The following is a 27,785-nucleotide window of genomic DNA, read 5'->3' as shown; positions in this document are numbered from 1 at the left end:
CTTGTTGATTTTTTAAAAAGCTTTCGACTCAATTTGGCATGAGGGCCTGCTATACAAATTGATGGAAAGTGGTGTTGGGGGATATACATATGACATTATAAAATCCATGTACACAAACAAGTGTGTGGTTAAAATTGTCAAAAAACACACACATTTCTTTCCACAGGCCGGGGGGTGAGACAGGGATGCAGCTTAAGCCCCACCCTCTTCAACATATACATCAACGAATTGGTGAGGGCACTAGAACAGTCTACAGCACCCGGCCTCACCCTACTAGAATCTGAAGTCAAATGTCTACTGTTTGCTGATGATCTGGTTCTTCTGTCCTCAACCAAGGAGGGCCTACAGCAGCACCTAGATATTCTGCACAGATTCTTTCAGACCAGGGCCCTGACAGTAAATCTCAGTAAGACAAAAATAATGGTGTTCCAAAAAAGGTCCAGTTGCCTGGACCACGAATACAAGTTCCATCTAGACACTGTTGCCCTAGAGTACACAAAAAACTATACACACCTCAGCCTAAACATCAGCGCCACAGGTAACTGAGAGAGAAGGGCCTTCTATGCCATCAAAAGGAACATAAAATTCGACATACCAATTAGGATCTGGCAAAAAATACTTGAATCAGTTATTTAAGGAACCCATTGCCCTTTATGGTTGTGAGGTCTGCGGTTTGGCGCCCTGCACTTTCACTGGCTGTTGTCATATCGATCCCGTTAACGGGATTGCAGCCATAAGAAGATAACAAAGCCATCTCCTACAGAAAAATAAACCTGGAGAAGAGCCCCCTAAGAAAGCTGGTCCTGGGGCTCTGTTCATAAACACAAACAGACCCCACAGAGCCCCAGGACAGCAACCGATTAGACCCAACCAAATCATGAGAAAACAAAAAGAGGATTACTTGACACATTGGAAAGAACTTACCAAAAAACAGAACAAACTAGAATGCTATTTGGTCCTAAACAGAGAGTACACAGTGGCAGAATACCTGACCACTGTAACTGACCCAAAATGAAGCAAATCTTTGACTATGTACAGACTCAGTGAGCATAGCCTTGCTATTGAGAAAGGCTGCCGAAGACAGACCTGGCTCTCAAGAGAAGACAGGCTATGTGCACACTGACCACAAAATGAGGTGGAAACTGAGCTACCCTTCCTAACCTCCTGCCAAATGACCATATCAGAGACACAGATTTCCACAGACCCACAAGTCCTATTTTGATTAACTCCCATATCTACTGGGTGAAATACCAGTGTGCCATCACAGCAGCAAGATGTGTGACCTGTTGCAACAAGAAAAGGGCAACCAGTGAAGAACAAACACCACTGTAAATACAACCTATATTTATGTTTATTTATTTTCCCTTTTATACTTTAACTATCATTATAACACTGTATATATACATCATATATAATATAACATTATTTTGGAACTTTTGCAAGGGTGATGTTTACTGTTCATTTTGTATTGTTTAATTAACTTTTGTTTATTATCTATCTCACTTGCTTTGGCAATGTAAACATATGTTTCCTATGCCAATAAAGCCCTTAAATTGAATTGAATTGAGAGAGGAAGTTCCTCCCTCTTCAAGATGTGACGCCTACATCAGTGAGGTAAAGACACAGTTGTCGACGCTGCTGTAGTTCTTCTCTCTCTCTCCCTCTCTCTCTCGCTCTCTCTCTCTCTCTCTCTCTCTCGCTCTCGCTCTCTGTCTATTGCTCTCTCTCTCTCTCCCTCTCTCTCTCTCTCTCTCTCTCTCTCTCTCTCTCTCTCTCTCTCTCTCTCTCTCTCGCTCGCTCTCTCTCTCTCTCTCCCTCTCCCTCTCTCTCTCTCTCTCCGACTCGCTCTCTCTCTCTCAATTCAATTCAATTCAATTCAAGGGGCTTTATTGGCATGGGAAACATGTGTTAACATTGCCAAAGCAAGTGAGGTAGGTAATATACAAAAGTCAAATAAACAATAAAAATGAACAGTAAACATTACACATACAGAAGTTTCAAAACAATAAAGACATTACAAATGTCATATTATATATATGCAGTCTCTCTCTCTCGCTCTCTCTCTCTCTCTCTCTCTCTCTCTGCTGAGCGCATTGACCGACCTCGTCCACGCGTCAGAGAGCTGTCTAAATAGTCACACAGCGAGAAAGAAAGAAAGAAAGTAACTTGTGGAGACAAAGGAGAGAGGAACTATGAAGCACTGAGATCGCAACGATTCCCTCCCCCCTCCCAAACATCTGGACTTGAGTTTTTGGATAGACTTGTAGGATGCTTTTGTTTTTCTACATTTAGTTATGATTGTTGGTACCACAAAATATTTGTTGTGCAGAACTTGAAGTGTGGCAAGAAAGTTTCCATGAGAACAGATTAAAGTACAATATTGTTTTAAAGGTAATCGCTAAGGATTATAATTTATAAAAACGTGGAAAGCCAATAGAAGCTGTCCGGTTGTGAAGCTCTTAATCGAGTATTTTTTGGGTAACTCGCACATACAGAGGAATGTTGCTCCGGCTCGAAAATGTGATCCAGCTCCTTACGCTGGCGTGCGGACTGTTCTTTGGAGTTGTATCAACGGAAAACGAAGTAAAAGCAGAGGTAAGTAATTTTGGCGATATGCAGACACTTAGAAACACCATTAAAACAAACTATTTAACTAGAAGATACTTTTTAAGATACTTTGGTTAAGGTTTATAGGAGAAGGGGTGGGAGTATATCAACTACAGTGTGTTATAGGCCTAGTGTCGTCTATTGTTTCTGTGATAGTCCGCATAATTGACTCTATGTTCTTCTTTGTTTTTCATTATGGTTGACCTCTTCTCAATTGAGGGTAATAAAAAATGAAAAGGTGGCAGCGGTAGTCTCGAGGTTAGAGAAAGTCGGCCAGCAACCGGGGGGTTATTTGAATCCCAGTGCTGAAAGGGGGATGTAGCGCGGATTGAGCTGGTAACTAGGGGGTTACTGGCATCAATATTAGGTGACACCTACCGCTGATGTTCCCTTGAGCAATTGTTCCCTTGAGCAATGAAATTAACCCCCTGTGTGTGTGTGTGTGTGTGTCGGGAGACACATTTCCATCTCACGTGGACTAATAAAGTATATCTTAGCAGTAGCATCAAAGGGTGAGAGTCCATGTGTCCAATTCAGTAGAAAAAGAGATGGAAAATGCCATGACACATTTTGTGGATTAAAAGAGGAGGGGTGAGGAGGGTTGGGGGAGTATGGAGTTGTGAAAGCTCAAGTCAACTGCTTTATACTATACTAAGGAACTGGGGCTGTGTGTGTGTGTGTGTGTGTGTGTGTGTGTGTGTGTGTGTGTGTGTGTGTGTGTGTGTGTGTGTGTGTGTGCGTGCGTGCGTGCGTGCGTGCGTGCGTGCGTGCGTGTGTGTGTGTGTGCGTGCGTGCGTGCGTGCGTGCGTGCGTTAGGGTAATGGATTTGAATCTGTACTGAGTGGTGGTAGAGACAGGAGACTGGAGAGGAAGCTGTTCTCTGTTTTAGCAGGTACTGTCTGGAGCAACAGGCCCCATACCCTTTGTAACTGATGTGACACTACTAACATAAACACTACATTTTGTCCCTCTATATTGTGTCATAGTGTACCTTCAAAATGATTAGGTCCCTGTCATGATGTCTCTAGCCTGGGGTAATTCTAGATCTGTCCTCCTCGGGCATTCCAGAACTCTCTATCCATCCCAGAGTACTTTAGCATATAACCCAACCCATCAAGAATAACCATTGTTAGCCATGACTGCAATAGCCAATGTCCAAGTCAACGGTATCCAATGGTGCTCATGCATTGCTCCAGTCTTTCTCAATGCAGGCCTGGTCTACATATAGAGCTCGTTCTTATTAAGATAGACAGGATGCTTGGAGGAACTCAGGTTCTGACTCAGTAACCACAAACAGCTGCAGTCTTAGTCAGCCAGACATGATGGATGTCCGAAATGGCACCCTATTCTAAAGTGAACTACTTTTAGGGAATCAGGCACCACTGAGTCAGCCAGACATGGTCAATCATTGCACTGTCAGTCACAAATGCCTGAGAGACACAGTACCACATCTATGATCTATAGCATTGTGATAACAGTGTATCGACTGCACACACAGCACTGAGACAGTAATAAAGCGAACACAGTGTAACAATACGACTGCTAATGTTGGTGCCGGGTCCATGACAGATCTAGGATCAGTTAACCCATCCCAAATCCTACCCATAATGTCTCCTGAAGGCCCATCGTATTTGCCCATGCTCCTATGGGAGTAGGCAGAAGATGCCCCTTACCACACGATCAGATTCCCCAAATCCCAAAGAATGCCATAAGGAATATATTGAAAGATCTGAACCTGGAACAGCAGTTAGGGGAAACTTCTACCTACTCCGCTCATATGCTCCCATAGCAGGCATGATGAAAGATGGGATTATCACTAATTACCAGTTTCACTATTACATCACCTGTATGTAACGGTAACCTATGATTAACTCAATGATGTCTGTTGTGTGGGAGAGATGAAGAACGGGAAATGAATGGATGACTTTCATAGAATGACAGAGAGTGACGAATAGGAATAGGTAATAGATCAGGTTGAAAGCACAGGCTGGATGTTAATTTTATGCAGAGTGCGACTCATACTGTGACATTCATTTTTTTCATGAGACTTCATGTGTTTTAATAATAGTGAAAACATGTCATTTAACGGTACAAATATGTGTTACCTTTTAATTTAGCATGAACCCAACCAGTCATGATGTTGTCATCTTATTTTGCCAAACAAATCACTTCAAAAAGTAGGCGACCTGCTCAGGTTCGTGCACTCGCATCGTTTGATGAATAAAACACCAAAAAGTGTACTACCATTCAGCGATTGCCATTGGGTCTGCACTCTTGCAGCCTAAATGAATTGATGTGTCTTGCTGACAAAAGGACCATTATGTAGAAAGAAAAGTTAGGACACCTGAAAAGGGGCTGAGATACGACTGTCCCGGTATGACAAGTGCAGCCACATGGGGAATTTTATTTTAATCACACAGAGGTGGGAGTGTTCGTTTAATTTGGAATAAGCTTTTATTTTAATACTTACCACTGTAGCAGTACAAATTGCATATTAAACAAATGAGTTTGCCTTTGTTGCATTTAGGGGGACTCATGTCTCATTCAGGGGGTCTGAGACCCCCCTGGGCCCCCTCTAATTTGCATTCTGATTTTATGACTACAAGATAACGATTAACGGTATAAAAACAAAGACAACTAAGTAGCAGTGACATTTTCAGACATTCCTTTCATGGATTTTAGTCTGGATTCACTGCCGCCTGATCCAACTTGATAGGCCATGGAGGCTAAGCCTACAATTTAACTTGAAGCTGTGATGAGTGAGGAGACTGGATGAGCAAATATTCACAGCCATAGGGCTATCTTAAGATCAGACAAAATGTAGGCACAATGGAACAAAATATAGGCCCAATGGAACAAAATATAGGCCCAATGGAACAAAATATAGGCCCAACTTAACTTTGTGAATCATTTTGTCTTTATGCACATACTATAAATCCAATAGAGGTTTCCTTTATTTAGTTATATTTGTGTTTATTCACAAAAAAACACCCTGTCTCACTTTTATTAAATTGCTGGTTGGACTTTATTTTAGCCAAAGGAAGTGGAAAGGAATGCAAACGAGATGATCCGTTCCACAGATCTTCACAACATATCTGTCTGAATCTGAAAGTCCTTGAAGTTCTCCTCAAACACGATAACAGCAGACATCTGGAGGCAAGGTGACTAGCGTGTCTTAGGATCACAGGGAGGGAGAAGGTCATGAGGGGACAAATCCCATATGGGTTGGGCCCATGGAAATATAAATACTAGAACGGAAATATATTCTCAGAGCTCAGCAATTAGACAGTGTGTGTACATTCAATATGTCTACCGCCGGTTCACCCATCACAGAACATTCACGTGAATGGTAATGTCTGTTCTAGTAATTCTATTTCTATGTTTGGGCTCTCCCACTGTGTCCTGAGGAGTCCTGGTTGTTTTTGTACGGTTGCAGCACGCTGTTGGACACCTTTGGTGAAGTGCTGGTGCATGCTGCTCATACTGCTCATCAAGTGCTCGCTGTCACTTAAAAATGTTCAGGGAGGACAATATTCAGTTCATCTGATCTGCCACATGGGAAACAAACCAACACGATGAATGTCTATGGAGAGATGGTGTGTTTATCCATTCCACTCAAGTACTATCGCTGCAGTTTCCATCCTAGAACCCAGGGCCGGATTAATGCAGGGGCTTATCGGGGCTGAAGCCCCTGGGGCCATGCCCGTGGGGGGCCTTAGAGGAAGCAACAACAACAACAATCTATAATAATCCTATTTTTAAAATGTTTATAATAATAATAAAGGAAATATATGTAGTATATATTTAGTATTTTTTTTACTGTGACCGCCAACCACAGGAGGACTCAGGAGCCTGCTCTCAATGAGTGTAGACAGCCTGCTGCTACCTGCTGCCGCTCTGCTAATTGTCATATGGGGGAGGAAAGCACTTTGTGACATCTGCATTTGTAAAAAGGGCTTTATAAATACATTTGATTTGATTTAAGGGACCTGGGTAAATGGTTAAATAGGGGGGCCTGCTTTGATTGGGTAACAGATTAATAAAAAATAAACTGCATAATAAATAAATGTGACTGGTCAATTATGTGAGTCTGGGGCTGGGCCCAAGCCCGTAGGGGGCCCAAGAGGCAAAAAAAAATAGATAAATATATCACGTCATTTTTTTGTTATTATATTTTTTATCCAAACACAGGAGCCCACTCTCAATGTTCAAAATACAACCGAGAACATAATTTAGCCACAGAGGATGAATAGTTAAAAAAGTTTACGTTTATATCACAAGCACATACAGGTATCTGCCAAAATAAAGGACACACTAACATAAAGCATCTTAAAAGGGTGTTGTTGGGCCACCTCAAGCTTCCAGAACAGCTTCAATGCGCCTTGGCATAGATTCTACAAGTGGACCTAAACCATGCCAGGTAAATGCACCCCACACCAAAACATATATACTGTATCCCCCTTTACTCGAGTGTTTCCTTTATTTTGGCAATTACCGGTATGCCTACAGTCAGGAAGGCAGCAGTTTGGGCAGCATGCCCACCAAATATACAGCTTTTTGCATTGTGGCCATAGAAATATAATCCATAGAAGGGTTTTGTAACCTCTTACCCTGGTAATTCGACTGTTAAACTCATGGGTACACTAGCAATGGATGCCAGTCCTGACTTTAATGGGAACTACCATCTATGGATTATATTTCTGTGATTGGCTGTTGGTTTGCCTTATGCAGATTTCAAAATATATGAGCGAAAAAAAGAAGACTAATCTATCTGTAGAACCAATAGAAGAAGAAAATGTCTCAACAACTCACAATTTGTAGCTAACAGCAGCACTGTTTTTCAAAGTATCTCATCTTGAGATAGGCTATCGCCAAGACGAGCGCATCGGCCATTACCGTGAGTAGCCTATGGCTTCATCTTCATCATTAGGTGAGTCAGTGTGCCACTGGAAATTCTATTTAGTAGCCTACTGTAGCCTATGATATATATACTGTATATATATTTCCTCCTAATATTGTACAATATGTGAGTCGATTCATTGGCCTGGGCTATTGTTTGTTTGAATTCAAGACCAGATTGATCTCAGTTTGTCAGTCAGACTACCCACTCATTTCGGTCATTTGTGTGGTATTAAAAAAGATTAAGCTAATGTCTTCTTGTCATCTAAATTACATCAAATTGCATGAAATGTGTTTTTAAAAGGCAGATTTTTTTTCTGCCCCTACAAAAGAAAATGTCCCCACGTGTGGAAATCCTAAAAACACCTCTGCCCTGCTAGAACCGCTCATTATTTGTATAACAGTAGACATATTAGGATTTAGCCATCGTGGCCCAGTTGATTAATTACATGTATGAACCCAAGTTAGGACATTTGAGGCTCACAAATTGAACTCATGATATGTTCAATAATAGGTATAGAACATCTTGGGTTTGGTGTGATTGTGCAGACTGGAGCCACATGCACGCTAGTCCCCAGTGTTGGCTGTACTTGCCCAGCATGCTTGAAGGGGTTAGAGTAGCCAAACGTATTATCAGCTCTTTTAACATAGCATGCAGGTGTTCTGCATTGTGTTAAGCTTATATACACAGCAACAGTACTTTAGTTAGCGTTAGCATGTATCGCCTGTGTCGGTGTAAGTGGGTGAGAGATGTGGGACACCACGCTAGGAGGTTAGGCAGTCTGTGTGTCTCAGACTCCAAACTCGCTTATGACCAAACTCTGGTCTCTGTTTTTTTTTCTTCCGTTGGCACCGTCCGAGGGGAACAACTGACTCAGTCTCTACTCTGTCTCCCTCAACTTTAGATTCAGCTTTAGTGCTTCTGTCCCCTGTCCGTGTCTTTTCTCCCCTCTTCTTTGTCATTCCGTACGTCAATCCCTTTCAACATTTCCTTTGACATTTCTGCCTTTCCTTTCTAGTCACTCTTCCACTCTCAGCCTGAGGGATTAAAAACGAGGGACAGGAAAAATATACCACTACTTCCTCAGCCTGAGGAAAACCAGATCCACTATAGAAGACGTGTGGACTGAGAGGGCTGAAGACTGCTTCTGTTTTAGCAGATTGCTTGAAACCCAAATATCTGCACTATATCCAATACCTTCACACTTGCCAGAGTTGCTAGATGTATTATGGTAGAGGTCGGTATGGAGCTGATATAAACAAATGAATACAGGGGTTTTCAAACTGGGATACTGCAGGGGGTCCGTGATCATTTTTTTATGTGAGAAATATGTATTTTTATGAAAATCGCTGGCTACAACAGAATACTGTTGTGGATACAATGTTTATGTCTCTGTGTCCAGTATGAAGGAAGTTAGAGGTAGTATCATGAGCCAATGCTAACTACCTCACTAGTCTAGAAAATGCTAACTACCTCACTAGTCTAGAAGAACAGTTAGAATGCTGGCTGTTCCTGTTCATCCAACTCTGGGGAAGTCGATAAATGGCTAAATTGGCAAAATCTCAAACTATCCCTTTAATATAGAGGAAATTACAGTCATTGGAGCTAATTACAGTTTTTTTCTGGATAGAAAATTCTCAGGCGGGCCATCTGGTAATGTTTGGGATGGAAAAACAGTTTCAGTGTACATTTAAAATGACCAAATCCAGATAGGAAGCTTGCAGAATCGATATTGAACTATATACATTTTTATATAGCAAGTATTCTCCCAGTCATTCAGGCCACATGCCCATTGATGTAGTTATAATGTTTGAGCAGAGGAACACAGCATCAACCATGGCAAAATGCATGGAATTGCAGGAAATTGGTTTTAAATCTGCAAAATATTCCCTCCGCCACCAAGATACAATACCTTTACCTTTCTATCTTATAGGCTATACTTATATATATTACAGTTTATACTAATATATGTAGTTTATCCTCTTCCAAAGAACTGGGGAGGTAAAAAATATGATGACTTTTACTTGCCATTATCATTCACCTGATGATAAGACAAGATATTTGTTTTTTTGCTAACATTTGATGGGGGTCTCTGAGGCGCCAGTTTGCCTGAGCGGAGATCCCAGGGCAAGAAAAGTTTGAGGACCCCTGCATTAGTACACAACTAAGTGAATACCATGCATGTTTATAAACCCAACTGTGTGTAAACCCAACTGAACCATCTCTCCTTCAACACAAACGTTCAATTGAACATGTTGTTGCAGTCACAGTGTTATCGATCTGTTATTATCTCTATGACTATTATCAAACAGTAATGCCTAGGTACTAGTATGTTATCAGGCCACTTTATCCTCAGGGTGTCTTAGCACTCTCTCATGACTGTCTGACCAATAGTTGCACCTGATCTCACTGTTATTTCATGTGATGTTATAGGGCATTATTAGCTATTATCTGCTGTTCCTGGAACTTCCTGCTGGTTTAAGTTCATGGCCGACTTTGTTACTAATATTGGACCAAGTCTATCTGCCATGTACAGTGCCTTCGGAAAGTATTCAGAACCCTTGACTTTTTCCACATTTTGTTACGTTACAGCTCAGGTGCATCCTGTTTCCATTGATCATCCCTGAGATGTTTCTACAACTTGATTGGAGTCCACCTGTGGTAAATTCAATTGATTGGACATGATTTGGAAAAGCACACACCTGTCTATATAAGGTCCCAAGCATGACAGTGCATGTCAGCAAAACCTAAGCCACGAGGTTAAAGGAATTGCCCGTAGACCTCCGAGACAGGATTGTGTTGAGGCACAGATCTGGGGAAGGTTACCAAAACAATTCGCCATTATTGAAGGTCCCCAAGAACACAGTGGCCTCCATCATTCTTAAATGGAAGAAGTTTTGAACCTCCAAGACTCTTCCTAGATCTGTCCGCCCGGCCAAACTGAGCAGTCAGGGGAGAATGGCCCTGGTCAGGGAGGTGACCAAGAACCCAATGGTCACTCTGACAGAGCTCTAGAGTTCCACTGTGGAGATGGGAGAACCCTCCAGAAGGACAACCATCTCTGCAGCACTCCACCAATCAAGCCTTATGGTATAGTGGCCAGACGGAAGACACTCCTCAGTAAAAAGCACATCTGATGAAACGTCTGATGAAACCAAGATTGAACTCTTTGGCCTGAATGCCAAGTGTCACGTCTGGAGGAAACCTGGCACCATCCCTATGGTGAAGAATGGTGGTGGCAGCATCATGCTGTGGGGATATTTTTCAGTGGCAGGGACTGGGAGACTAGTCAGGATCAAGGGAAAGATGAACGGAGCAAAGTGCAGAGGGATCATTGATGAAAACCTGCTCCAGAGCGCTCAGGACCTCAGACTGGGGGCGAAAGTTCACCGTCCAACGGGACAACGACCCTAAGCACACAGCCAAGACAATGCAGGAGTGGCTTCGGGACAAGTCTCTGAGTGTCCTTGAGTGGCCCAGCCAGAGTCCGGACCTGAACCCGATCGAATATCTCTGGAGAGACCTGAAAATAGCTGTGCAGCGATGCTCCCCATCCAACCTGACAGAGCTTGAGAGGATCTGCAGAGAAGAATGGGAGAAACTCCCTAAATACAGGTGTGCCAAGCTTTTAGCGTCATACCCAAGAAGACTCAAGGCTGTAATCGCTGCCAAATGTGCTTCAACAAAGTACTGAGTAAAAGGTCTGAATACTTATGTAAATGTCATATGTCCGTTTTTTTTATTTTTATATATTTGCAAAAATGTATAAAAACCTGCTTTTGCTTTGTCGTTATGGGGTATTGTGTGTAGACTGATGAGGGGGTAAACTATTTAATCAATTTTAGAATAAGTAACGTAACAAAATGTGGGAAAAGTCAAGGAGTCTGAATACTTTTCAAATGCACTGTATGTGATCATTCTACTCATGGTTCTATTTATCTGATATACACACGTCACACAGCCTGTCTCTGTTGAAATGCATTTCCTTACCACACATTCATCACCGCAAAAATGCCTAACTTATATGGGCTTGCGTCTGTTTACAAAAAACGCATTCACATGGACCCTAGACTATGACCACACACACATGGGTTTGTATTTACCCCCAAGGCCAACAATTAAGCGACGTAGAATTCCTACTAAATAGATCCGTTGACTGTGAGTGCTTGCTGGGAGTTCCACAGAAGAGGTGCGTGGGGGGAGAGAGAGAAAGGGAGTGAGAGGGAGAGAGAGATATAGACTGAGAGAGAGGGAGAGAAGGAGAGAGAGAGCAGTCTTCTTTGTGTGGGGGAAACTTTTCACCCTGACGGAGCTGAGAGGGTTTTCACAGAGCCAGACGCGTCACCACAGTGGAGCCACAGCACACACTAGGAGCAGTCAGAGAGAGACAAGGAGTGAGAGATGGAGAGAGAGAGAGAGAGAGAGAGAGAGAGAGAGAGAGAGAGAGAGAGTGCAAAGGGGGGGAAGGAGTTTGTTGGAGAAGGCGGAAAGAGAAATACAGACATGGAGAGATGTTGGGGTTTGGGTGGTGAAGAAATGTGAGGCAGGTTAAGAAAGATGGAGGAAAACCAGAAGGGTTATGATACTGTGCGTACACACCATATCACAAATGTCATTCCTGAAAGAAGGGGCAGGCATTGACATGATTAGAGTGGGAGAGTTTACCTCACTGTGCAGCCCACACCTGAACCTGGGTCTTTGTCTCTCTCTGCCTGCCTTCTGCTGTGGCTGTGTGGTTGTGTGTGGTCATATCTCTGGCCAGGTACAAGCCAGACGTTTCCACACCGTTTCTCACTTACAGTCCTCTCTTTTACTCCCTCATTTCAATTGCTATTGATATTAAAAAATACCTCTTCACTAAACCGACATGAGATAGAGTAAGAAAGCGGAAGCATGACTATATTCACCAAACTAACTATAAAATGACTACTATTGCGTAGACAGTCAGGGTTGGGGGTTTTCTGGGTTGACAGAAGAATTCTCTGTAATTGCTCTGATTGAATTTGTGGTAAAGATTGTGACACTCACTGGCTGACTGTCTGTGCAGCATAGACATACACGCAGACACGCACACACACACACCACAGGAGGTTGGTGGCACCATAATTGGGGAGGACGTGCTTGTGGTAATGGTTGGAGCGGAATCGGTGGAATGGTATCAAATACATCAAACACGTGGTTTCCATTGTTTCCATGTGTTTGATGCCATTCCATTTGCTCCGTTCCAGACATTATTTTTGAGCCATCCTCACCTCAACAGTCTCCTGTACTCATATTGTCTCTCACCCCAGCCACTTGTCTCGTATTTACTCATCTTGTCTCTGATCCACCCACCCACACATCCTTGTCTATGTTTTATAACACATAGGACTCATCTCCATCAGGTTTATGTTTGAGGATCAGTCTCTCGCTCTGTCTCTTCTCTCTCTCTTTCTCTCTCTCCTCTCTGTCTCCCCTCTCTCTCCACTCTCTCTCTCTCCTCTCTGTCTCCTCTCTCTCCTCTCTGTCTCCCCCCTCTGTCTCTCTCTCCTCTCTGTCTCCTCTCTCTCTCCTCTCTCTCTCTCTGTCTCTCTCTCTTTCTCTTCTCTCTGTCTCTCTCTCTTTCCCTCCTCTCTGTCTCCTTTCTCTCTCTCTCCTCTCTGTCTCTCTCCTCTCTCTCTCTCCTCCTTGTCTCCTCTCTCTCTCCTCTCTGTCTCCTCTCTCTCCTCTCTGTCTCCTCTCTCTCTCCCCTCTCTCTGTCTCTCTCATCTCTCTCCTCTCTGTCTCCTTTCTCTCTCTCTCCTCTCTGTCTCTCTCCTCTCTGTCTCCTCTCTCTCCTCTCTGTCTCCTCTCTCTCTCCTCTCTGTCTCCTCTCTCTCTCCTCTCTGTCTCCTCTCTGTCTCCTCTCTGTCTCCCCTCTCTCTCCTCTCTGTCTCCCCTCTCTCTGTCTCTCGCTCCTCTCTCTCTCTCTCTCCTCTCTGTCTCCCCTCTCTCTGTCTCTCTCTCCTCTCTCTCCTCTCTCTCCTCTCTGTCTCCCCTCTCTCTCTCTCATCTCTCTCTCCTCTCTCTCTCTCTCCTCTCTGTCTCCTCTCTCTCGCTCTCTCCTCTCTCTCCTCTCTGTGTCTCCTCTCTCTCCTCTCTGTCTCCCCTCCCTCTCTCTCTTTCATCTCTTTCTCTTTCCTCTCTCTCTCTCTCTCTCTCTCCTCTCTGTCTCCTCTCTCTCTCTCTCTCCTCCCTCTCTCCTCTCTCTCCTCTCTCTCCCCTCTCTCTGTCTCCTCTCTCTCCTCTCTGTCTCCCCCCTCTCTCTCTCTCTCTCTCTCCCTCTCTCTCTCCTCTCTCCTCTCTCTCTCATAGAGAGACTGTTGCGCTGAGCACTGATCAAGGTTGTCTGATGTAATGCTGTTGTTGTTCCCCCATGGCTAAAGATCATATCCCAGCTGTTTTGGAGAACTAGGAGCAGAAACATGGGCAGCTCTGCATGACCACTCTTGTGTTTGAGAGCGAGACAGAGGTGACATTTTAGAACTTACAACTTATTCCAGTGAAATGTTTCTGAAACACCAGTCTGTTTTTCATTCTGGTTAAATATGATCTCACCTGGTGAAAGGCAGTTCTCCTACCACTCAGATGAAGCATAGATATTATTTCTTAGATGCCACTCCTCTCTTCCTCTGCATGTCGGGTCTGGCAGTGAACCCCCAGGTTCTGACTGAGAGGATAGAAGAAGTTCTAGTCATCCACGTCTGAAATGACATCGCTGTTTATTATGGTTCTCCTGTGTTTTATTTGGCTCTATTCTCATCTCTCCTTACATCCCCACAACAAAGTCTCAGTTCCCTTTCATTCTGCCCAGCGTATCAAGCAGAGGAGACTGTGAGGATGGGATTGTTTTTATGGTATAAATAGAATATTAGTAACTCTTGCAAAAAGAAGAGGTTGGTTGTGTGTGTGTGTGTGTGTGTGTGTGTGTGTGTGTGTGTGTGTGTGTGTGTGTGTGTGTGTGTGTGTGTGTGTGTGTGTGTGTGTGTGTGTGTGTGTGTGTGTGTGTGTGTGTGTGTGTGTGTGTGTGTGTGTGTGTGTGTGTGTGTGTGTGTGTGTGTTCAGTCTCAGTCTGTTTGCTGTTGTAAGGAAGGCAGTGTGTGTTCCTGGGGAGAAGGCAGTTTTGGTTCAAAGTCAGCTTGGCATTGCTTTATGCAAACTCTGGATACTGAGCTCCCATCCACCCACACACATACGTATACAGTCTTTCTCTCCCTCTCTCTTTCCCTGTCAATCTCTCTGGCACACACACACATTCAGACTAACACTGTGAGCAGGCCAACAGGCACACCCACACACACATTTCGGCACACAATAATCAAAACAGAGACATATTCTTTTCAACAACATCCTGCCTCTTTCAGTATGACTGTCTGGATAATCATTGACTATCACCATGAATGGGTTGGTTTCTGTGTTGTTTCTGGCTGATGGATATGGTGGGAAACTTCACAGAGAGGGGAGGGAGAGAGAGAGGGAGAGAGAGAGGGAGAGAGAGGGAGAGGGGGAGTATGTGTGTGTGTGTGTGTGTGTGTGTGTGTGTGTGTGTGTGTGTGTGTGTGTGTGTGTGTGTGTGTGTGTGTGTGTGTGTGTGTGTGTGTGTGTGTGTGTGTGTGTGTGTGTGTGTGTGTGTGTTTACATTTACATTTAAGTCATTTAGCAGACGCTCTTATCCAGAGCGACTTACTGTTCAAGACATGCCATATAACCACATACGAGTGTCGTTTTCAATCTTTGTCTCCAAATACATTGTATTCACCAGTGTCTAACCCTCCTTGTGCCCCTCTCTCTACCCCCCAGGTGTGGCTGCAGCAGTATGGCTACCTGCCCCCAGGTGATGTCCGAGCCCAGGCTATCCGTTCTCCCAAGTCCATCACCACAGCCATCACAGCCATGCAGAGGTTCTACGGCCTCGCCGTCACCGGCTCTATCGACTTCAACACCCTACAGTGAGTACCAATGACACTACATGGAGGGCTAAGCAGAGCAATGACTGCTGCTGACCTGAGATACATAACCACTGTGTGAATTGCACTGCTAATACAGTGCATGCATTTTACCTTAATTCAAGTCAGTTAAGAACAAATTCTTATTTACAATGACGGGCTACCCCGGCCAAACCTGGACGACGCTGGGCCAATTGTGCGCCGCCATATGGGAGCAACCTCACTCATAAAGCCCCATAGTATTTGATGTTTTTAGGGCACAAAAGAATCAAAGAGTCGCAGGACAACTCAGAAATGAAATAGTTCATGGCACAGTGAGTGTGATTGACAGGTGTGTCTTGCCGTTGCCAGGGCGATGAAGCGGCCGCGTTGTGGCGTCCCGGACAAGTTTGGCTCGGAGCTGAAGAGCAACCTGAGGAGGAAGAGATACGCCGTACAGGGGCTGAAGTGGGACAAACAAGAGGTCACATTCAGGTGAGACTACAACACTGCTTTAGTACGACAACACGCAGTCCCAGATCTGTATGTGCGCTGGCCAACTCCATTGTGTCAAACATTTGGCATGAGAATGAGTGACAGGGAGTTGGAATGATGGCACAAACAGACTGGCACTTAGGCAACGGTTGTAATGTCTGTGTAATGTTTGTTTCATTTGAATCAGACTAAATGTAAATGAACCAAGATCTGATTCTAAAGGAATACTGATTCAAATCTAAACAGATTCATATTGAGCATCAAGGAAGAATTGCACAAAGTTCCACAAAAGAATGCAGAGGACGAGCCAATACAACACTTTAGAAGATATTGTTATATCTTTTATCTTTAAAATGTACTAACATCTGCTATTTCCTCCCTGTCGCTCTCCTAGCATACAGAACTACACCCCTAAGATTGGGGAGTACGCTACATACGAGGCCATCCGCCGGGCGTTTAAGGTGTGGGAGGCCGCCATCCCGCTCCGCTTCCGAGAGATCCCTTACAGCCACATCCGGGACAAGGTCGACAAGTACGCTGACATCATGCTCTCCTTCTCCGAGGGTTTCCACGGCGACAGCACGCCGTTCGACGGCGAGGGCGGCTTCCTGGCTCACGCGTACTTCCCCGGGAACGGGATAGGGGGCGACACGCACTTCGACAACGCCGAACCCTGGACGACCGGCTACGTCGACCAAGGGGGTAAGAGACAGAGAAATGGAGGAGGGGGGGAAGGGGGAGGAGGAAGAAGGAAGGGAGAGGGAGATGGTCAGACAGAGGGTTTTCACTGGGTTGTCTGTTAGCCGTAATACACTCATTCACAATTATACTGTACTGTTTGGTGAATGTGCTACTTTTAGTTTCTATTCAAACAGTCTCCTCCCATCTGCTCCTTCCTCCTCTCTCAATTCAATTTCAATTCAAGGGGCTTTATTGGCATGGGAAACATATGTTGTGAATTAGATAATAAACAAAAGTGAAACAAACAGTAAAGAATTAACAAAAATGAACAGTAAACATTACACACAAAAGTTCCAAAAGAATAAATACATTTCAAATGTCATATTATGTCTATATACAGTGTTGTAACGATGTGCAAATAGTTAAAGTACCGAAGGGAAAATAAATAAACATAAATATAGGTTGTATTTCAAATGGTGTTTGTTCTTCACTGGTTGCCCTTTTCTTGTGGCAACAGATCACAAATCTTGCTGCTGTGATGGCATACTGGTATTTCACCCAGTAGATATGGGAGTTTATCAAAAGTGAATTTGTTTTCGAATTCTTTGTGGGTCTGGGTAATCTGAGGGAAATATGTGTGTCTCTCTCTCTCTCTCAAATTCAAATAACTTTATTGGCATGACAAACATTGTCTTAATATTGCTAAAGCATCAATGTTACAACTTTATTGAGTTACATACATAGTAGTAATAGTAATAATAAAAGTATATTTCACTCTCTCTCTCTCCTGTCTCTCTCTCTCTGTCTCTCTCTCTCTCTGTCTCTCTCTCTCTCTCTCTCCTGTCTCTCTCTCTCTCCTGTCTCTCTCTCTGTTCCTCTCTCTCTGTCTCTCTCTCTCTCCTGTCTCTCTCTCTCTCTCTCTCTCTGTCTCTCTCTGTCTCTCTCTCTCTCTCTGTTCTTCTCTCTCTGTCTGTCTCTCTCTCTCTGTTCCTCTCTCTCTCTCTCTGTCTGTCTCTCTCTCTCTCTCTCTCTCTCTGTCTCCTCTCTCTCTCTCTCTGTCTGTCTCTCTCTCTCTCTCTGTTCCTCTCTCTCCAGGTAATGATGTGTTCCTCGTTGCGGTCCATGAGTTGGGTCACGCCCTGGGTCTAGAACACTCCAACGACCCGTCTGCCATCATGGCTCCATTCTACCAGTGGATGGACACAGAGAACTTCCAGTTGCCTGATGACGATCGCCATGGCATCCAGGCAATCTATGGTAAACTCCCAGTTGCGTTGGAATGCTGTAGCTATGTTCTTGGAATGTTCTAACAATGTTTCTGGATTGTTACGGCAATATTCAACACAAACTGTCTCTTCTTTATAATGGTTCAGGAATGCTAGAAAGTTCTAATCTAGTTCAACATTACACGGCATGAAGGACGTTTCAAATCACATTCTGTTCAGAAAACATTCTGTTCACTTTGGGAATTCACTCAGTCCCCTCAGTTCTACCTCTGCTTATAGGCTTTCCTTATTTTGTCCTGACTGTGTTCCACTACAGGGTCGTCCGGAGCGCCACCCCCTCCTCCCCGCCCCACCAGACCCTCCAAGCCAGACCACCCTGGACTCGGACCAGACGTCTGCGAGGGACACTTCGACTCCATTGCCATCCTCAGGGGGGAGATGTTTGTCTTTAAGGTACGTCTTAAACACAGTGACAAACTTAGACATGAGGATACACACAGACATGAATACAATAAACCACATGACACAGAAACACACACCGATACACATTGCATTGATGTTGACATAAATATACTTAGTTACACACAGTGAGGACTGAATGACACAAAACTACCAGAACGTAGATGTGTATATGTACTATACAATGCAAACAGGATCAGTGGTTGTGGTGTGTGTGTGTACAGCTATGAAGTGTGTTAACTCTGTGTCTCTGTCTCTCTGGTGCAGGATAAAATGGTTGTGGTGTGTGTGTGTACAGCTATGAAGTGTGTTAACTCTGTGTCTCTGGCGCAGGATAAATGGCTGTGGCGTGTGCGGAACAACAAGGTTCTCCAGGGTTACCCCATGCCCATCGGTCACTTCTGGAAGGGACTGCCACCAAACATCAACGCCGCCTACGAGAGGAACGATGGCAAATTTGTGTTCTTCAAGGGTAGGTCTAGTTTTTAATGATTTAAGAGGACTTTTCATGAATAACAGTTCTGTCTAGTAGTTATTCATTGTTGTTGTTTTTACAGTGTGTAGATGACTTCAGATGTATGTAGTCATGGTTTTGATTCCCTCCCTCTAGGTGACAAGTACTGGGTGTTCACAGAGTCCAGTATGGAGCAGGGTTACCCCAAGACTCTGAAGGAGCTGGGTACAGGGCTGCCCAAAGACAAGCTGGATGCTGCCCTCTTCTACACCCCCACCGGACAAACATACTACTTCAGAGGGACCAAGTGAGTCTGTTTTTATGTCTGTCTGTCGGTGGGTGTGTGTGTCTTTATGTCTGTCTGTCAGTGGGTGAGTCTGTCTTTATGTCTGTCTGTCAGTGGGTGAGTCTGTCTTTATGTCTGTCGGTGGGTGTGTCTTTATGTCTGTCTGTCAGTGGGTGAGTCTGTCTTTATGTCTGTCTGTCAGTGGGTGAGTCTGTCTTTATGTCTGTCGGTGGGTGTGTCTTTATGTCTGTCTGTCGGTGAGTCTGTCTTTATGTCTGTCTGTCGGTGAGTCTGTCTTTATGTCTGTCTGTCGGTGGGTGTGTCTTTATGTCTGTCTGTCGGTGGGTGTGTCTTTATGTCTGTCTGTCGGTGGGTGTGTCTTTATGTCTGTCTGTCGGTGAGTCTGTCTTTATGTCTGTCTGTCGGTGGGTGTGTCTTTATGTCTGTCTGTCGGTGGGTGTGTCTTTATGTCAGTCTGTTGGTGGGTGTGTCTTTATGTCTGTCCGTCAGTGGGTGAGTCTGTCTTTATGTCTGTCGGTGGGTGTGTCTTTATGTCTGTCTGTCTGTGGGTGTGTCTTTATGTCTGTCTGTCGTGGGTGTGTCTTTATGTCTGTCTGTCGTGGGTGAGTGTCTTTATGTCTGTCTGTCGTGGGTGAGTGTCTTTATGTCTGTCTGTTGGTGGGTGAGTCTGTCTTTATGTCTGTCTGTCGTGGGTAAGTGTCTTTATGTCTGTCTGTCGGTGGGTGAGTCTGTCTTTATGTCTGTCTGTCGTGGGTGAGTGTCTTTATGTCTGTCTGTCGTGGGTGAGTGTCTTTATGTCTGTCTCTTGGTGGGTGAGTCTGTCTTTATGTCTGTCTGTTGGTGGGTGTGTCTTTATGTCTGTCTGTCGTGGGTGAGTGTCTTTATGTCTGTCTGTCGTGGGTGAGTGTCTTTATGTCTGTCTGTTGGTGGGTGAGTCTGTCTTTATGTCTGTCTGTTGGTGGGTGTGTCTTTATGTCTGTCTGTCAGTGGGTGAGTCTGTCTTTATGTCTGTCGTGGGTGAGTGTCTTTATGTCTGTCTGTCGTGGGTGAGTCTGTCTTTATGTCTGTCTGTTGGTGGGTGTGTCTTTATGTCTGTCTGTCAGTGGGTGAGTCTGTCTTTATGTCTGTCTGTCGTGGGTGAGTGTCTTTATGTCTGTCTGTTGGTGGGTGAGTCTGTCTTTATGTCTGTCTGTCGTGGGTAAGTGTCTTTATGTCTGTCTGTCGGTGGGTGAGTCTGTCTTTATGTCTGTCTGTCGTGGGTGAGTGTCTTTATGTCTGTCTGTCGTGGGTGAGTGTCTTTATGTCTGTCTCTTGGTGGGTGAGTCTGTCTTTATGTCTGTCTGTTGGTGGGTGTGTCTTTATGTCTGTCTGTCGTGGGTGAGTGTCTTTATGTCTGTCTGTCGTGGGTGAGTGTCTTTATGTCTGTCTGTTGGTGGGTGAGTCTGTCTGTCTTTATGTCTGTCTGTTGGTGGGTGTGTCTTTATGTCTGTCTGTCAGTGGGTGAGTCTGTCTTTATGTCTGTCGTGGGTGAGTGTCTTTATGTCTGTCTGTCGGTGGGTGAGTCTGTCTTTATGTCTGTCTGTTGGTTGGTGTGTCTTTATGTCTGTCTGTCAGTGGGTGAGTGTCTTTATGTCTGTCTGTTGGTGGGTGAGTCTGTCTTTATGTCTGTCTGTCGTGGGTGAGTGTCTTTATGTCTGTCTGTCGGTGGGTGAGTCTGTCTTTATGTCTGTCTGTCGTGGGTGAGTGTCTTTATGTCTGTCTGTCGGTGGGTGAATCTGTCTTTATGTCTGTCTGTTGGTGGGTGAGTGTCTTTATGTCTGTCTGTCAGTGGGTGAGTGTCTTTATGTCTGTCTGTTGGTGGGTGAGTCTGTCTTTATGTCTGTCTGTTGGTGGGTGAGTGTCTTTATGTCTGTCTGTCGTGGGTGAGTCTGTCTTTATGTCTGTCTGTCGGTGGGTGTGTCTTTATGTCTGTCTGTTGGTGGGTGAGTGTCTTTATGTCTGTCTGTCGTGGGTGAGTGTCTTTATGTCTGTCTGTTGGTGGGTGAGTCTGTCTTTATGTCTGTCTGTTGGTGGGTGAGTGTCTTTATGTCTGTCTGTCATGGGTGAGTGTCTTTATGTCTGTCTGTTGGTGGGTGAGTCTGTCTTTATGTCTGTCTGTCCTGGGTGAGTCTGTCTTTATGTCTGTCTGTTGGTGGGTGAGTGTCTTTATGTCTGTCTGTCGGTGGGTGAGTCTGTCTTTATGTCTGTCTGTCAGTGGGTGAGTGTCTTTATGTCTGTCTGTTGGTGGGTGAGTCTGTCTTTATGTCTGTCTGTTGGTGGGTGTGTCTTTATGTCTGTCTGTCGTGGGTGAGTGTCTTTATGTCTGTCTGTCGTGGGTGAGTGTCTTTATGTCTGTCTGTCGGTGGGTGAGTGTCTTTATTTTTGTCTGTCATGGGTGAGTGTCTTTATGTCTGTCTGTTGGTGGGTGAGTCTGTCTTTATGTCTGTCTGTCGTGGGTGAGTGTCTTTATGTCTGTCTGTCGTGGGTGAGTGTCTTTATGTCTGTCTGTCGGTGGGTGAGTCTGTCTTTATGTCTGTCTGTCGTGGGTGAGTGTCTTTATGTCTGTCTGTCGGTGGGTGAGTCTGTCTTTATGTCTGTCTGTCGTGGGTGAGTGTCTTTATGTCTGTCTGTCGTGGGTGAGTGTCTTTATGTCTGTCTGTCGTGGGTGAGTCTGTCTTTATGTCTGTCTGTCGTGGGTGAGTGTCTTTATGTCTGTCTGTCGGTGGGTGAGTCTGTCTTTATGTCTGTCTGTCGTGGGTGAGTGTCTTTATGTCTGTCTGTCGTGGGTGAGTCTGTCTTTATGTCTGTCTGTCGTGGGTGAGTGTCTTTATGTCTGTCTGTCGGTGGGTGAGTCTGTCTTTATGTCTGTCTGTCGGTGGGTGAGTCTGTCTTTATGTCTGTCTGTCGTGGGTGAGTGTCTTTATGTCTGTCTGTTGGTGGGTGAGTCTGTCTTTATGTCTGTCTGTTGGTGGGTGTGTCTTTATGTCTGTCTGTCGTGGGTGAGTGTCTTTATGTTTGTCTGTCGTGGGTGAGTCTGTCTTTATGTCTGTCTGTCGTGGGTGAGTGTCTTTATGTCTGTCTGTCGTGGGTGAGTGTCTTTATGTCTGTCTGTCGTGGGTGAGTGTCTTTATGTCTGTCTGTCGTGGGTGAGTGTCTTTATGTCTGTCTGTCGGTGGGTGAGTCTGTCTTTATGTCTGTCTGTCGTGGGTGAGTGTCTTTATGTCTGTCTGTCGTGGGTGAGTGTCTTTATGTCTGTCTGTCGGTGGGTGAGTCTGTCTTTATGTCTGTCTGTCGTGGGTGAGTCTGTCTTTATGTCTGTCTGTTGGTGGGTGAATCTGTCTTTATGTCTGTCTGTCTTTATGTCTGTCTGTTGGTGGGTGAATCTGTCTTTATGCCTGTCTTTATGTCTGTCTCTCGGTTTGTCTCTCTCCCTCTCTTTCTTCATCCACTCTCTTCTACTCTCTGACATCTATATACCCATACCTATCCTCTCTCTTTCCCTCATTCTTTCTCCCTTCCCTCTCCATAACTGACTTCCCCTCTCTCTCTGTCAGGTATTACCGTTTCAATGAGCAGTCCCAGACTGTGGACAGAGACTACCCCAAACCCATCAACACATGGCAGGGTGTCCCCGACAACATCAAGGCTGCCATCATGAGCGAAGAAGGATGTAAGTGTGTGTGCGGGACAGAGAGTTGCATGCCTGCATGGTTGAACGCTATCTTGTGTCAGTGTCAAATAGCATTTCTATGAACAGTGAGAAGTGGCTACATTAGCATAACACCTCAACATATATATAATATAGTAGAATATCTGAAGCTCGTAGTAAAGTCAGTGTTGTATGAACTTCCCTTTCCCCCAGCCTACACCTACTTCTATAAAGCCAACAAGTACTGGAAGTTCAACAACCAACACATGAGGGTAGAGTCGGGCTACCCCAAGTCGGTGCTCAGCGAATGGATGGGCTGTGCAGGGGAGGAGCCTAAGAAGCGGGATGGCAAGGAGGAAGTCATCATCATCGAGGTGGAGGAGGGAGAAGGCGGGGCCACGGCGGCGGCCGTGGTGATCCCTCTCCTCCTATTGGTCTGCGTGGTCCTCACTCTGGGAGCCCTGCTGTTCTTCAGGAAGTACGGGACGCCACGGCGTCTCCTCTACTGCCAGAGATCTCTACTGACTAAGGTTTAGAGACGCACTGAATGAACCAATGACGCAGAGGGACTGAGAGAGATTAAGTGTCTGAACGACTTGAAAGATTGAAAGAAAGAGGGGAGAGGGAGGGACAGGGTGAGAAAACAGAGGGGGGTGAAAGGAGTTGGATTGTGTGGTAAGCGAGGGGTCATGTAATAAGGGGTTGGTTGGTTGGACGTTGGGATTTAGTCCATTGGTTGGGTTGTATATGCCACAGACAGGATAAGAAAGAGAGAGAGAGAGAGAGAGAGGAGGGAGAGAGAGAGAGAGAAGGGAGAGAGAGAGAGAGAATCTGAATTAGGAAAGACGTGTATTTGTATGTTACCTATTTACATGTACAGCTCTGTGGGTTTGAAATCAGGACCAGGCCCCAACACACAGAGAGATGATGATTGTGACCAACATCCTGTGTAGTTGACACCCCATCTGCAATAAATCTACTATCATGTCCCTCCCTCCATTCTATCCCTTCTCCCCTTCTTTTTCGTCCTCTCCTAAATCCTCCCTCCCATCTGCTTGACGACTCCAGCTGAACCGCTGTCTGAATTAAATGTTTCACCCTGCAGTATATAATATACTTTCTTATAATATACTTTCTTCACTTTTGATTTCGCTCTCAAATCAGGCATGATCACAAACAATCATCTCTCTCCTCCTTGTTTCCCCCAGTTTCCCCCCTGTGCTCCAGCTACAGAGGCACATAGCCAACAGGAGATTGGTGGCACTTTAATTGTGGAGGACGGGCTGGTGGTAATAGCTGAAGCGGAATAGTATCAAACACATGGTTTATCTGTGTACGATGCCATTCCATTTGCTCCGTTCCAGCTATTATTATGAGCCGTCTTCCCCTCCACTGATAACCACATAAGGTCTTATAGCTGTTGCAAAGGGCATGTAATAGGGTGCTCTCCCTACCCAGGGTTGAAAGGAGACAGGCTCAGAAATGAAGGCCGTGTCAGGAAGAGAGGGTCCAAGATGGCTGCCGTTTATACACATTGACAATGACATTTGACCTCTGTAGTATCCACACAAAAAAAGCTTTTCCTCCCAGTTGCTGTACATGCTTTTCTGTACACCTCTGTTTAAACCATATCTCAAATTGCTCAAGCCCTCAGTACAGAGCCTGGTCTCAGTAAGCAGTCAAAGTTGGATGGAATTAAAGTAGCCATTTTTACTCAATAAAGCCAGTTTCAATGTTACTACATAGAAAAGCGGAGTAGTTCAATCACATAGTACTCACTTCAAATGCTAATGTCTTATTGTGTTATTTGTTGGTTTTGTTACCATCATTGTAAGAAATGTTGTTGTTATTATTATGACTATAGTTATTATTATTGTTGTTCTCCAGGTGTAGTCCTTTGGTAAATTGTGTTTGTTGTTTTTATACATTGTCATTTTGAGTCCTGCTGGACAGAGGCTATAACGTGACAATGATTGAATCAAAATGGATCCCATTTTTCCATTAAAGTGGTGGACTTGGACAGTACAGAGGGGGTATTTTAAGATTTTGGAAAATGTTTCCTTTTTTTCGAAACACTTATTTTCCCATTGATTGGTTGGCATATAAAGACAATCAAACAAAACTATTTATAAGTAATTCTGATGGTGCATAATGTTTTTTTTTGTATTACACAAATCAAATAACAATAATAACAATGATAATGGTAATGATATTTATAATGATAATGAAATCAATAAAAAAGGGAATACATTTTGTTTTGGCCAATTTTTCAACTTTTTGTATTTCATGCGTTAAATTGAAATAAAAAATATTTTCTAAAACGTGATTTTCTCCTGGCCCAACACACACACACACACACACACACACACACACACACACACACACACACACACACACACACTCTGGAGAAGAGAATGGCCTTCAGACTGCTGTCTCATACACAAATAACAGCCTGCCCTCAACACTATTCAAACAGGTCTATAGGGGCTGGATTCAATCCGTATGGTCAAATTATCGCGGAAGATTCACATTAAAATGTAGATCATTTCCCGATTGAGCAGACAGATACGCAGCGTTTACCGTGAATGCAGTCTCCGCGACTGCGGCAACACTGCCTTTAATTGTCAATCACGCTACGGATTGAATAGAGCCCTAGGAATGCTTAGCGAGCTCAGAATGAAGAGCTGGTTCTGTGTTGTTCTGTGCATTCCATCTTGTTTATTGTTTACAGCTTACCAGGGGGCATGGATGGAGAAGAGAGGAGAACCTAGTTGAACCTGGGAGGGTGTTTTGGACATGGCTGGAGTCATGAGCCCCGGGAATGGAGAAGTGGAAAAAGTGATGGAATGATCACGTTTTTCTGAGTGCAGTGTTCCAACTGAGTTGTATTAATGACATCTGGAATTCTTAAAACATCTGAGCCTCCAGCCCCAACCCAGCGGGAGGGAGGGGGGGGAGGGAGGGAGGGAGGGAGGGAGAGAGGGAGGGGGGGGGGGGGGGAGGGAGGGGGGGGGGGGGGGGAGGGGGGGGGAGGGAGGGGGGGAGGGAGGGAGGGGGGAGGGAGGGAGGGAGAGAGGGAGGGGGGGGGGAGGGAGGGAGGGAGGGGGGGAGGGAGGGAGGAGGGAGGGGGGGAGGGAGGGAGGGAGGGAGGGGGGGAGGGAGGGAGGGAGGGAGGGAGAGTATAGCTCATTTAAGAGTGAGGTGTCCAGTAAAGCTGAAATGATATGAAACATTTTCTAAAACTTATACTAAGAAACAGTCTAAACTTGTTACCACCCTCCCCCTCTCCCTTCCACTCTCTCTCACACCCCTATTCCTCCCTCTCTCACCCCTAGCATTTCCTCCTCCACTCCCTCTCTCTCTCTCTCTCAGCCATATTTCCTCACCCGCTGCAAAGTAGTTATTTCGATGAGGTCTCTAACAGAAACCACTCTTTCTCCTCCTCCACCACCACTCACCAAGTATCTCTGCTCTGTTTTCTCCTCTCTTCCCATTTCCCTATCCCCTTTCTCCTCTCTTTTCTCTCCACATCCTTTAACAATTTATGTGCCCTCTTGCAGGAGATTCTTCAGAATCTAGCTCTGTTTGGATTGGAAGCCATTTAACAGACATTTCTGATCTCTATAACTTTACGAAATGTAATAATTTTTGCACCATTAAACACTTGTTCATAACTTTCTCAAGCTTCACTCGTGTCTTCTAATGTGGATCTTCTTTCAGACTTTCCATTCCCTCTCTCCCTCGTCCCACATCTGTTCCTCTCTTCTCCCACTCTTTCTCCCCTCTCCATGTCACCTGGTATTTCCATCTCATACTGTAACTCATTTCTCCCACTAGGCAGTATTACAACCATTTATCTTCTCAAAATGATTTCCATTCCAACACTCCATCTGTATCTATTAGTATCTATCCTGCTTCCTAGTCATTTTATCCCTACCTATATCTACATATTTACTTCAATTACATCATACCCCTGCACATCGACTCAGCTATATACACGGGGTACCAGTACTGAGTCAATGATAACTCAGTACTGGTACCCCATGTATATAGCCAAGTTATCATTGACTCAGTACTGGTACCCCGTGTATATAGCTAAGTTATCATTGACTCAGTACTGGTACCCCGTGTATATAGCTAAGTTATCATTGACTCAGTACTGGTACCCCATGTATATAGCCAAGTTATCATTGACTCAGTACTGGTACCCCATGTATATAGCTAAGTTATCATTGACTCAGTACTGGTACCCCGTGTATATAGCCAAGATATCATTGACTCAGTACTGGTACCCCGTGTATATAGCTAAGTTATCATTGACTCAGTACTGGTACCCCGTGTATATAGCTAAGTTATCATTGACTCAGTACTGGTACCCCGTGTATATAGCTCAGTTATCATTGACTCAGTACTGGTACCCCGTGTATATAGCTAAGTTATCATTGACTCAGTACTGGTACCCCGTGTATATAGCCAAGTTATCATTGACTCAGTACTGGTACCCCGTGTATATAGCTAAGTTATCATTGACTCAGTACTGGTACCCCGTGTATATAGCTAAGTTATCATTGACTCAGTACTGGTACCCCGTGTATATAGCTAAGTTATCATTGACTCAGTACTGGTACCCCGTGTATATAGCTAAGTTATCATTGACTCAGTACTGGTACCCCATGTATATAGCCAAGTTATCGCTACGCATTGTGTATTTATTCCACGTGTTATTATTTCTCCATTACAACAACAAAAATCTCTGCATTGTTGGGAAGGGCCCATAAGTAAGCATTTCACTGTTAGTCTACACCTGCTGTTTACGAAGCATGTAAAATACAGTTTGTGATTTGATTTAACATTTACAAAGGATGGCTGGGTGAACGGATAAGAGAAGAGGGAGAATGTATGGTAAACATATGATAAAGGGCTCAGAGAGGAGGAATGTTTAGTGACGGGAGAGCATCTCACACTCACATGCTCATATAGATTTGTGCTCCAGAGAAAGAGAGCAGGCAGCGATGTCAGTCTAGA

At 44.6% G+C, this 27,785-nt stretch overlaps 1 protein-coding gene across 1 annotated transcript; it reads left to right on the top strand.

The window, feature by feature from the left end:
• Window positions 1–2,081: 2,081 nt before the first annotated feature.
• LOC139561056 (matrix metalloproteinase-14-like) lies at window positions 2,082–25,081 on the top strand. The gene is made up of 10 exons (XM_071377859.1): window positions 2,082–2,595; window positions 15,326–15,474; window positions 15,823–15,945; window positions 16,340–16,647; window positions 17,722–17,883; window positions 18,169–18,305; window positions 18,645–18,783; window positions 18,922–19,072; window positions 22,666–22,781; window positions 22,974–25,081. The coding sequence occupies exons 1-10, from the start codon at window positions 2,500–2,502 to the stop codon at window positions 23,294–23,296; spliced, it is 1,704 nt and encodes a 567-aa protein (XP_071233960.1). The 5' UTR covers window positions 2,082–2,499; the 3' UTR covers window positions 23,297–25,081.
• The last annotated feature ends 2,704 nt before the right edge of the window (window positions 25,082–27,785 follow it).

The sequence above is a fragment of the Salvelinus alpinus genome, chromosome 31 (assembly GCF_045679555.1).
Source record: "Salvelinus alpinus chromosome 31, SLU_Salpinus.1, whole genome shotgun sequence".
NCBI lineage: Eukaryota > Metazoa > Chordata > Actinopteri > Salmoniformes > Salmonidae > Salvelinus > Salvelinus alpinus.
This window is presented reverse-complemented; position numbering and strand designations above follow the sequence as displayed.

What these genes read in the sequence shown, in the direction of transcription:
- LOC139561056 (XM_071377859.1), top strand. Translation starts at nt 2,500, where the DNA reads ATGTTGCTCCGGCTCGAAAATGTGATCCAGCTCCTTACGCTGGCGTGC. An exon ending in AAACAAGAGGTCACATTCAG is followed by an intron (nt 15,946 to 16,339) that starts GTGAGACTACAA and finishes TCGCTCTCCTAG; the next exon opens with CATACAGAACTACACCCCTA. An exon ending in GGGAGATGTTTGTCTTTAAG is followed by an intron (nt 18,306 to 18,644) that starts GTACGTCTTAAA and finishes TCTCTGGCGCAG; the next exon opens with GATAAATGGCTGTGGCGTGT.